Consider the following 13,146-nt stretch of genomic DNA (forward strand, 5'->3'; position numbering starts at 1 on the left):
TAGTGAAAATATCTCACGTGTGTGTATTTACAGCAGTGCTCTAAGGGTGATCAACATTATTGTACTGCATTTTGAGATTTGCTCACCACATGTTAATTTTTGACCCATTTTCAATTGCATATTGTTTGACATGTAGGCTTTTCAGTTGTTTTATAAAGTGTTTGTTATTATTTTTGCAATGTATAAAGACATGGATAATTCAGACCCAATGGGACATATTTTCAAAGCATTTACTCCAATCTTTAATATAGTCCTGTTTTTTAGGATGGAGAAAAACACCTGTTAATATGACAAAGCTCCAACTAAACAACTAAGTAATATAATACAAAATAATTAAAGAATGGAGGAAACACTAAATAAGGTCCAATGTGTGTTACATTGAATATGAAGGCCTAATTATGAGAACCAAGGCTATGAAGATCAAACCTGAAACCGTGTATGTGAACCTCTTCAGGGCATTAGTTGAGATCCATCAAAGTGTAGCTCAATACTAAAACCCCTACTGCATCTGTGGAATTCTCTATTGTTGTTTGCGTTTAGATCATTATTTCCTGCATGCTTACAAATTATTCCAGCAAAAACAACAAACAGGTGCAAATTGCCAGAACCAGGTCATGGGGACAATTTGGTTGAAATTCTACATTCCCAGGGATAACTGAAAAAGCAGTCATTGAGTAAAATATATACATACAGTACACCCTCGCTATAACGCCCTTCATTATAACAAACCTTTGGCTATAACGAACCTGGCCCCTGGACCCAAAAAAAAAAAATAAAAAAATTTAATATAAACACACACTGTCAACATCCTGGTCTGTGCGCACGGGATGCTGCCTCCACAGTGAAGTCAACTCTTTTGTCTTAATAAAAAGCGCAAGCTGTGTAACTATGCCTCCGAAAAGAAAATCATTTCATGTTGCAACAAAGCTGGAAACTACAGGAGGCTGTGTGGCTAAAGAAGTGGTTAAAGAAACAGGGTTGTAACCAGGAAGTCCCTGGTTCAAGTGCCAGCTCAGCCACTGACTCACTGTGTGACCCTGAGCAAGTCACTTAACCTCCTTGTGCTCCGTCTTTCAGGTGAGACGTTGTTGTAAGTGACTCTGCAGCTGATGCATAGTTCACACAGCCTAGTCTCATATCTTGTAAAGCACTTTGTGATGGTGGTCCACTATGAAAGGCGATATATAAAAATAAAGATTATTATTGATTGTTTGAAAAAAGGAGTAACACAGGCATGTCTCTGTCGTGAATATAGGTTGATAAAAAGCACTCTGTTTTTTGGCTTGTTCAGCAACCATGCAGCAAAGCAAAACTGATAAAAGAAAAAACAACAACAAAACTTGACCATCTGATGAAATTTTCATGTCGGGTTGATTTGAATAAAAAAGTTTGGGATTGCATGTTTGATTAAGATTTGGTGCACTTTGAAACGATTCATGTCAGATTAATTTTGAATAAAAGTTCAGCTTCAATTTGGGATTTTTGCTTTTTGTACTGCGTTTTAGTTCTTTAACAAATAGAATAAAGCAATGGCAGAATACTGCATACACGAGCCGAACAGGTACATGTAATTAAACTTTTATTCACAATCTCATCTCATTAACTTACAGTTTGTCGCTCATTTTGATTGTCCTTTTACTATAACGATCCCTCGATATAACGAACAAAAAGCTTGGACCCCAACAGGTTCATTATAGAGAGAGTGTACTGTAGTAGTATATGCATATTGAGTTATATGAACCAAAGATACATTTTAAAAACTACTGCCCACAGGAATTCAAAGAAAGCATGGTGGTTTTATTAATTGCATCCTGGAGTGCTGCATAGGCACACATTATACCATATACAGTACTGTGTTTTTTGTAGCATGTATATTCTGTAAAAATATAACTATCGTCATGTCTGAGATACCCTTGCTTACATTCTTTTCTTTTTATACAGAAGATGCTACCAAGCCTTGCTACAGAAACATATGCAGAGCCTACAATAGGAACTGTAGTGACTCCAATAGGGACACAAAAAGTTGAAGAAAGACAAAAGATAATAGATGCGCAGTACAAATGCTTTGAAAAAATGTATAGAGATCCTTCATACAACAAAACAGGTAAACATTCTTCTATTATATACCTTTTTAGAGCTTTCTAGCCTAACAAGCTGCTCCTACTTGTTCAGTGGGGTAGAAAAAGGATAAGGTTGCCAAGCAATAATTTAAAACTCTGCTATAGCCACAAGAATATTTACAGTGTGGATTTGTCTTCAAGAGAGAAAAAAAAAAAAACATATCTCAAAGCTTTGACATTTATCAGCCAATTACCTTGATCATTTGAATCCCAATAAGTTATCAGAAACTGTGTTTTCATTGTGATTCAGAATCCTCTTCCCTCTGAGCTTTAGGCTAAGAAATCGGTGTAATGAGTTTCTGATATATTGGAACAACCACCGTCACAAAATAGGTGGCACCTATTGCACCATCACTGCACTCAACTGTCAATTTCTTGGAGTTTGAAGGAGGCACAGATAACCTGTACTGTACTTTACATCTATAATCTCCAGTTCATTTCCATTTTTATTATGGCTGCCAATATGAGTTTAACAGATTAAACATTTAAAGTGTAAGCAGCCTCTTAAATCATTTCACAAATGTTAAATGAAAATGTACGATAATATAAATATATATATATACCTACATTTTTGTAGTTTCATTGATTTTCATATAAAATATTTAATAGCAGTCCATCAACATACTACTAGTGACGAAACTTTTGTTTTTTAATTGTAAAATGAAACAGGATCCTCTTAAAACATCCTTTACAGTTCAAATGTTTAACCCTTTACAGCCTCTATTTCTAACCCCATTTCATTTTTGGCATCATACTCCATTTTTCCTATTTTAGTTTTTACTGCTTAGAAACTGCAGATGGATATCATATGTATGATGTAGAACTATGTAACAATCATGCTCAGATAAGCCTGGTACATTACCCTGGAAATTAGACCTTGAAAAATATGTGAATGTGTTACAATTAATTAATTTAGTTCCATGAAAGGAAAATGCAACTGGAATTATACTCAACAGTTCATTGAAGCTTAGACTTTCGGTCTGCTGGTTTGGAAACTCAATCTGTTGAAGTGTCCAGTACAAAAGGCTCTCCTCTCAGCAATGAAGTCTTCAATCCCACGTTGGGGCACCTTCGCCATCTCCCAGCACCACCTGGAATAATATACGATCAAGACAGGAGCCCATCCCCTCCGATTTCACCTGCAAGCTGGAATACTTCCCCTGCTAGACGAACAAATACCACAGCTGACATCAGAGATGTTTTGTTTCTGTTGCTAAATGCACAGAGGGAGGTAACTAGTTCGCAAGGTTACATCATCAAGATATTGGATGCCATGAAAGACCAACAAGGGCAGCAGTTGGTAGTTCTGCAAAATCTGACTGACCATCAGAGTCGTACGGTTCAAAATCAGCAGGGTCTCATGCAGCAGGTGTCAGAGATTGGCACTTGCCTTAGGGAGCTTATAGCTAGCTTGGTTCCTATTCTGCAAATTCTTAGTTCTAGCTGCAATTACATGCTGGAAGTGTACATGGACAACAGACACCTCCCCGTTTCCCTTCTGCGTTGCACTGGCTAGCATGCCAACAAAATAGTATTTTTAATCTGACATTTATTTTTTATTTTTTTATTTTTTTTGAATGGGGCGGGGGGTAAGTCATCTATGTAGGCTTGGTTGGAATTTATTTTCTTATGTTGATAATCTACTTTTGTATGTACGATTGTAGGCTATAAATAAATAAGTTTCAAGTGTCTGTGGTTGTTAGTTATTATACATGTATACCATGTATGTAACCCTTCATTATATATTTATATACCATGTATGTAACTCTTCATTATACACTGAGTGTACAAAACATTGGGAACACCTTCCTAATATTGAGTTGCACCCCCTTTTGCTCTCAGAACAGCCTCATTTCGTCGGGGCATGGACTCTACAAGGTGTCGAAAGCGTTCCACAGGGATGTTGACTCCAATGCTTCCCACAGTTGTTTCAAGTTGGTTGGTAGTGGATCTCTACTCCGAATAGCTTGTTCCATCTCTTCCCACAGATGCTCAATTGGATTGAGATATGGTGACTGGGCAGGCCACTGCAGTAAGCTGAATTCGCTGTCATGTTTGTGGAACCATTCCTGGACAATCCTAGCCTTGTGGCATGGGGCATTATCCTGCTGAAAAAATCCATTAGCAGATGGATACACTGCTGCCATGAAGGGATGCACCTGATTGGCAGTGATGTTCAGATATCCTGTGGCATTCAAACATTGCTCCACTTTTATCAAGGGGCCCAATGTGTGCCATGAAAACACACCCCACACCATCACACCACCACCACCAGCCTGCAATGTTGACACACGGCATGATGGATGCTTGTACTCATGTGGTTTTCTCCATATCCTAGTCCTCCCATCAGCATGAAACAGCAGGAACCGGGATTCATCAGACCAGCCAATGTTTTTCCAATCCTCCAGTGTCCAGTGTTTTCGTTCCTTAGCCCACTGCAACCACAGTTTCTTGTGTTTTGCTGAAAGAAGTGGAACTCAGTTAGGTCATCGGCTGCAATACCCCATTCGTGTCAAGGTACAACGAGTTGTGCATTCTTTTATGGGTCTTTCGGCACCAGTGTTGTACTGGAATGTCAGTTGACTAACTGTAGCCCGTCTGTTGCTCTGCTCAATTCGTGTCAGCTTCCTTTGGCCTTTTTCATCAATGAGCCGTTTTCGACCACTGGCCTGCCGTTGGCTTGATGTCCTTGAGTGGTGGACCATCCTTGATACACAGGGGAAACTGTTGAGCGTGAAAAACCCAGCAGCGTTGCAGTTCTTGACACACTCAAACCGGCATGCCTGGCACCTACTACCATACCCCGTTCAAAGGAACTTAAATCTTTTGTCTTGCCCATTTACCCACTGAGTGGCACACATACAGTACACAATCCATGTCTCAATTGTGTCAAGGCTTAAAAATCCTTCTTTAACCTGTCTCCCCTTCATCAACACTGATTGAAGTGGATTTAACAGGTTACATCAATAAGGGATCATAGCTTTCACCTGGATTCACCTTGTCAGTCTATTTCATGGAAAGAGCAGGTGTTCCTAATGTTTTGTACACTCAGTGTATATTTATTAAGCTTTTAAAATTTCAGAAATCACATTAGCATGATTCTCCAATAGAGGGCTGCCCCGCAGCTGACTGCAATGGAATCGTCCTGAGTACTTGCAACTACGCGCCCCTCCTAATATGGTCACCTTCCGGTTTCCACCTACCACCGAGGTGGTAGATCTAGGAGGCAGCATACCTTCCCCCTTACACAGCGCCCTTTCTAATCGGGAGGGAGATTTACAGCATCGATCCTTTCTCTCTCTATCACAACATGTTTGGAGTTTGTTTATCAATTTCTTGAATGACTAAACATGTCATTGCAGTTCATTCAAAGACGTTAAATAAATGAAAAAACAATGCTTACCATTGCTGAAAAGAAATAGCTGCCCTCTAAGTAAAGTTTTCAGGCTGCATTGTCTTTCTGTTTATTAGGTGACAATTATTACTTATTCTCAGTGATATAAGTCTTAGATAAACAGAGATAGAGATACATTTAAAATGCGAATGTATGAAGCTAAAGAGACATTAGCACCCAATCATGAACTTGGTACAACTTTCAACAATAATTTGTTTGCAGAACTTAAATATTAATATGATATGGTACAATGGTGCTTCAATTGATTAGAAAAGAAATATGGAATAACTCATGTGTGCTTAAAACCTTTGAACCACTCTGACTGATTCACTTTGCAAGCGATTCACTTTGGAAGGGGTGGGGTTGGGTGGGGTGGCGGGTGCACTTTTATATGTGCAAAACACACTCCAGATGTTCAAATATAGTCCACTATCAGCAAGCAATATCAGTGGTAAGGTTGCATGGTAGTTTGTAGCTTACTATGCTTTTACTGTGCTTGCCAGTTGTTTGCCATGCTTAACTACACTTTGCTATGCTTTAACCACAGTAAACTTTTATAAAGGAAGCCACATATAGTGACAAATGTAGATTAAGCCTGTGAAAACATGTTCAGATGGTTCTTTACTGTTACAGGAGAGAAACGTTACATTGGTAAGTTTGTGTTCATTATCGTGGGAGCTGTGATATAAACAATGGATCATTTCTGATAATAGGTCCTTACTGTAATCGAACCTGGGATGGATGGCTGTGTTGGGATGATTCGCCAGCTGGGACGTATACCTCTCAGAACTGTCCTAACTACTTTCCAGACTTTGACTCTACTGGTAAGGCATTGTTAGTGGACCCTATTCACAAAGCTTTAACTCAAATAAATTATTTTCCAGTGTTTCATTTTCACAAAGCCTTAAACACATGATTTTGTCTTAAAATTACCCTTTTTTAATATAAATAGAAGGGTACATTTTTCACAACATGTTGTGTTTTGTCAAAGCAAAAACACAAACAATGACAAAGACAACTATTTTAATAAAAAATAATTTCATTCAACACATTCAACACCATTATTGTAGATTTTCTGGTCTAAATATAACCATGCATAATCTATTACTGTTGACACAGAGGCTGTGTCACTATAATGAAGACAATATATTCAAAGAATAAGATAGTCAAGATACATTGAAATCTAAATGAAAGGTTTTGGGAATTACTTTCCTTAAATCAAGCTCTGCTTAGCATTGAGGCAACATTGTAGCGCCATTATGGTGCCATTTGCTTAGTCATTCTGCATAATTCTAGAAAACTAACATAATGTTTTTATTTATTTTTGTTTTAAGAAAAAGCTACAAAATACTGCGATGAAACAGGCAGTTGGTTTCGACATCCTGAAAGTAATAGAACATGGTCCAACTATACCCTCTGTATTGCCTATACTACGGACAAATTAAAGGTATAGTCTGAAACAGAGGATTTCCTGGAGTACTGCTTTTAAATGTACCTTGTATCAATTATGCATGAAGTTCATTTGATTGATGTACATGTATTTAAACAGTGCAGCAAGAAGCAGAGAGACTGTTAACCATAGCACCAACCAGTTGGCTTTGATCTGTCTTTCAAATATGACAAATCAATTTTTGAGGAAGGTAAAAACATGTAATCACCTTTTGAACAGTAATCCGCTTTTAAACTAATAACCATTACTTGCACAATAGCTTGTTATGGTTTTTGTTTTTTTAATAAAATACGCTGTCATTTCTAGATATTGCAAAGCTGTGTAAATGGATACATTATGCTTTAAGAGAACACTACATTTCTGAGATAGCACTGGTGTGGAGAATCTTAAATTTTGTTAGCATATTTCTTAGAGCGATATGTGAATTAGTTCTGGGGTTATACAATAGTCATATTGTTTGAACTCATCAACAAAGCATAGTATTTAAAGTGCATAGAATTCAGTTAATAATAATAATTAAAAAAAAAGTAATCAGGTAAAAACGAAATGCTTGGGTATATAACCAAAAGTGTAGAGTACAAATTCAAGGAGGTTATGATGAGGAATAATGCACTGTTGAGACCACACTTAGAATACTGTGTCCAATTTTGGCCAGGGCTGGATTAACCCATCACTGGAGACCAAGCAAACATACACTTCTGGGCTCCTACCTTTTAATATGAATGATGGTGAATTAATTATGTCAAGACTTTCACTGAACGACTGACAAATTGACAGAAACACTTCTTTTGAAGGAGGTGTGGTAAATAAATTTCTAAATAAACGCTGAAAAAACCTGAAGCCTTCTTCAAATCCCGTAGCAGAGCTTGATAAATCACATTTTCTTACTTACTGAATAAAAAAGACAACAGTTCAAATATGAGACTGTGACAGTAGACAGCTTTATTCAGCATTTTCATCCCATAAAAAAAATGTGATGCATCTATTTTTCAAATGTTAAAAGTTTCAAAAATGAAATATAGATCCACAATAAAGTTTGGTTTGTATTGAAACCAAATTTGATAGCCGGAGCCCCACCCCTCCTGAGCAACTGCAGAGACTTGTGCATTCTGACCGGCAACAGGCCACACCCACAAACATAGAGACTACATTAAAACAAGTGAACAATTATGTAAAAACAACAGCCATATACTAAAAACTGCACTGATAATATATGTTTTATTGCAGAAGTGGTTGCTTTGTTTACATAGCCTGGATTGCTAAATGTGCCACTCGCATATGCACTGTAGTACAAAATATAGTTTAAAGTGGCTTCCTTTTTGCAAAATTGTAAATAATATCCTCAAAATTAAGTGAGATGGTGATGTTTTTCTCATTCAACAATATAGCAAAGGCATTGAATTCAAGGTCACAGTCTGTAAAGAGGTATTGAATGCAACTGATGATACATTTTGAATGTTATCCTGAAGATGCAAGATGAATATTGAGTAGTCAATCAACAATATATTGTAGTGAAATAGGTCAACGCAGGTAGGCGCATCACACAGGGCGAGGCAATCCACACACAGGCAGAGGGCGGGCACGAACCCAGGACCTCTCGCACTAAAGCATAGCGCCAATACCGCTGTACAAAAGAGCCGGCTCCTTTTCAAGGAGCGTATATCGGGCTTATGTCTTCGTGTGTGATTACGTCACCTACCAGCCCTGCTGCTGCCTTCCCCCGTGCACCCTACAAAATAGACAATCTAATTGAAAAAAATAATGTGATATCTTGTAACAATTGTAAGTCTCCCTGGATAAGGGCGTCTGCTAAGAAATAAATAAATAAATAAATAAATAAATAGATAATAATAATAATAATAATAATAATAATAATAATAATAATAATAATAATAATAATACAATATGAACGCTTCAGTTACAGCGCTTCTTACGATAGCTCATATGGTCATTGTAGATTAGAATCTTACCTATCATCTGAGGACTGCTGATCATTGTTTTGTATTCTACCAGGCAAGATGGTATTTAAACATACTGTTTGAGATTTAGCTCTGGATCAGTGGGCTATCTAATACTTTATTTCTGGGTTGCTCAAATCCATCTTTTGATGCAGCTATTGAAAGGGTCTAGGTGTTGCACAGGGCTTGCACCAATTCTGGTCATAGGTTAAATGAGTTTGATGGATGAACATATGATTTAGCACAATCGTCAGTTTGAACTTGCCTGGGTTACATTTGACTGCAATCAACAAGAACAAAAAGTATCAAAAATTTGAAAAAAACTATGACGCCACAGTGGTTTAATAGAATATCTATTCGAGTGAGACTTGATATGTGCACATTCTCTACCTGGCTGGTAAAGAACGAGAATGCTATACAGCTTCAGGGGGATCAGAGTTACCCAAAGCTGTCATATAATTCTGAACCAGGAAGATTGAAAAATATGTCGTGGGTATTGTTAAAACTTACATAGACGTAAAACTTAAATGTCATTTAAAACAATATATATGAGAGGTGTGTGATTACAGAAAGCTTCATTGCATAGTAATGTAAATTTCTGATCTTACTGAATATAATAAGACCTGTCCTACCAATATAGCGTAGTCCCTTGCCTTCCAAAATTTTGGAATTTAAAAAAAAAAAAAAAAAAATAGCACTTGAAACATCTGTTGCTTTTCTCTGCTTTTTACAGATGGCATATATACTCTACTACATGGCCATTGTCGGTCATGCATTATCCATAGCTTCTCTATTGATTTCCCTGGGGATATTCTTTTATTTCAAGTAAGTATACTGTATAACATCATTACCTGGTGTTCGCTACCATTCACATTTTCATAGGTAGTGGCTTCCAAGTGCTTGTTTAATGTGTGCAGTTTCAGTTACTTTACCTTACATGGAGGTTTTTTTTTTTTTTTTGCTATTTTCTTTAAGCAATACATGCTGTAAATATTGACACCTAACAAGTCCATCCACAATTCACATGTTTGTGTTTAAAGGTAATCTTGCTACTGTTGTTTTCAAGGGAGAGCTTTTAGGATAATGGATCACGGTTACTTTGCTCACAGACCAAAACACAAAGGACAGTATCAAAGGTATTAGTTACACTTGTAATTACAGTTCTTACAGTCCTTCAATAAAGGGATGTGAGGCTTTCCTAAATAAACTTATCGCTGGACTTCTCCTAATAGACAAGTGCTATTGTTTTTTTGGTTTTGTTTTATTTTTTTTATATACAAAGAAAATCATTCAGAGATAGTATAGTATGAATTAACTATCCCTTTTAGTATCGCTATATACTTAGGGGATTTGTAGTTCCACAAAGCGATGGAATTAGTCAGACTCTTGTGAAATGTAACAGTTATGAAGCTGTGATAAAACTTTTTTCTGATGGGTGCAGGTGTGTATTCATTTTGTACCATGGAACTTAAAGATTTATCTTGGACTAAACTACTGCTGAATATTGCAGTCATATGACTTTTCATGTACATTTTGTTTTTTGTTTTATTAATTGGTACACAGCTGTATTGTATTATAATATCAGTAAAGCTGTATTCTAACTGGTGCCCAGGAAAAATGTACTGTTTCACTGCTATATTGTTCCCACTTTTTGCCAACATTAGAGGTTAATTGGAAATGTAAAAACTAGTTTGGCAAGGCTTTTACTGGGTAACAATGCAGCTTATGAAAGAAAAATACATTATTGGTATTAAGTTTAGAGAAAAGCAATGGGTTAACGTTAGTGAATGTTAATGTTTGGAAGGGGCTAGGTCCTATACTGCTATTTGAGAAACTGTACGTTTTTCATACCTACAAAAACATCTTGTACAATACAGGTATACTTATTATATACTATAGCCCAAGATGTTCTAACATATTTTAGTTCAATAAAATAATGAATATGCACAATGAAGCCAGCACCCATTGAAGTAAGAACATAAAACTTATCATTTCATGTCATGGCAAATTATTAAACGTCTTTGCTTGTTTAAAACCAAGCTGACCTGCTCACAAAAAAAAACAAAACTATGTTCCATATTATACACATACAGTTTCTGCACTTTCCAATGTAAGCTCCCGTGGTTGGATAATGGAAATAATGAATGCTTATTATTACTGAAAACTTACAGAAAACACATGCGCAGGAAGACGTATTCCACATCTCTTGATAAGCTAATGTTTTCTTCCTCCCACTTTTCATGGATTGGCAAGTATTAATCAAATCTCGCCAGTGTCCAGCATTTACTCTGTTCAAAATCACATTGTGGTCAATTGTTTTAGTGTTTACCAAAATTGGACCTCAAGACCCTTTTTAATTGGCTTGTAATGAGTAGTGGACACTTCAGATGAATTACAGTGAGTGAAGCATGTGGTCTCTACAGGTACTGTAGGCCTTAGGTGGTATATCGTCAATAAGGGTGGTCTCTATAGACCAGGATATTTAAATGTGGTCAGATCACACTATTTTCAAAGGGTGATAAAAAAAGCTCAATACACTGAAAGACAACACCACATAATAGTAAAACAGACTAGTATAAACATGTATAAACCTGTGTATTACATTTTCCTCAAGGAATTCACAACCTATTTCACATAATTAAAAGATTGTAGGAAGTGATTTGGAAATATTAATCAGAAAAACATAAAAAATGTTCCACATTTTAACTTCAGTGATGTCCAGTCCAGATTTAGCTGCTGTGATTACAAATATCTGCCATGCATGAAGCTCAGAGGATTAATTAGGGGGGGGAATCCAGATGCTCAAAAGGTGTACTTTTGAACATGGTGTAACACTAATAAACCTCTTAACCTCCTGATTTACAAAGTTCAGCCCATAACCCAAGTCATTATAGATATAATTATTTTACTGAGCACTATCTTTAACATTTTGCCAAATAGAAGTCTACATTGCATTTACTTTTTCATCTACTTGGGCATTAAAATATACAGTATTGTTAAATGTCATTTATTTTCCTGGCTATCAATGGCTTACTTATACATGTTTTAGTATACTTTTTTTTATATTCCCTTTACAAAATTCCCATAGAAAAGCATGACAAAGTGATAAAGCATACAGCATAAACATCCTAAATCTTAAAGTACTAAAACACCAATTAAAATATTGATTTTTCTCAAACAAATTATACTAATTCATGTTTTATCTATACATTCTTGGCTATTTTTATCATGCATGTTTTTTTTTCTATTACTTTCGATTATGAGGTCATCACCAGGGCAATCACCACGATGCCCTGTATAGTATATTACATCCTCCGCCCGTCTTATCTGGAGCTCTGCATCCAATAAAATTACGAATCACACAAATGCCAAGTTATTTTTTATTCGTTACCAATATAAGAACTGTATCAGTACAATAAAAATTGTTTTTGTTTTTTTAATTACATTTTAAAGACTATCTGCCGACAGTTCTGGGCAATTTAATTTTACACTACATTCTGAATATTGTATTTGTTTCTGGAAATACCACATTTGATCTCATAAGATTAAAAAAAACAGTTCTGGTACTGTAAGTTGTGAGAAAAAAAAAACAAGCAAAGCAGATAAATAAATACATAGTTTCTAACATTATTTACCAATATTTTTTTTTTATTTTAAATACATGTGTATCAGTTATTTATGCTTTTGTAATATATATTAAATCTTAAAAGCAAGTGCATTTTTTGGCTGGTTTAAAAAACACAATGTGGCTAATTTTTGGCCGATTACTTCCAAAATGTAGGGCTGCCCTTCATTAACCTCAGAGACACGGGAAAAACATGGACACACATTCCAGCCCACTAGCACCTCATTTCTCCCCCACAAAATCATAGCTTAACATACTCTTTTTTCCCCTGTAAATTTCAAATGTTACCCCCAGGGCACAAAGTGCCATATTAAGCCAGTTGCAAGGGAAGTCGTTTATTCCAATCCCTGGGTCTCTGCACTGACCGATATACAAAGCAGCTTTAAACCCATGTTTATGGCCACAGTCGTAGGATGCACTTTTGCTGTCTTCTTCGTTACCATTTTTACAAAAAAATGGTTCCTTCTTAAAGTAGAACTGTAGTTTGTAATAGAAGTCCCGAATGTTCTCTTCATTGCATCACAAAGACAACTGACTGAAATCAGACAATTGTGCGAGAGATGTGTGTGTGACTCTGCAAACATTTAAAATACGCTCGG

General features: G+C 36.3%; 1 protein-coding gene across 1 annotated transcript in view; it reads left to right on the forward strand.

Annotated features, from left to right (window-relative positions):
- Nucleotides 1–13,146, forward strand: part of calcr (calcitonin receptor) — a 108,463-nt gene that overhangs the window by 53,196 nt on the left and 42,121 nt on the right. Inside the window, exons 3-6 of the mRNA XM_033993602.3 lie at nucleotides 1,942–2,104; nucleotides 6,228–6,338; nucleotides 6,849–6,961; nucleotides 9,656–9,747. Of these exons, the coding sequence (XP_033849493.1) occupies nucleotides 1,942–2,104; nucleotides 6,228–6,338; nucleotides 6,849–6,961; nucleotides 9,656–9,747 (479 nt within the window). The remainder of the gene's footprint in view (nucleotides 1–1,941; nucleotides 2,105–6,227; nucleotides 6,339–6,848; nucleotides 6,962–9,655; nucleotides 9,748–13,146) is intronic.

Source organism: Acipenser ruthenus, chromosome 3 (assembly GCF_902713425.1).
Source record: "Acipenser ruthenus chromosome 3, fAciRut3.2 maternal haplotype, whole genome shotgun sequence".
Classification (NCBI taxonomy): domain Eukaryota; kingdom Metazoa; phylum Chordata; class Actinopteri; order Acipenseriformes; family Acipenseridae; genus Acipenser; species Acipenser ruthenus.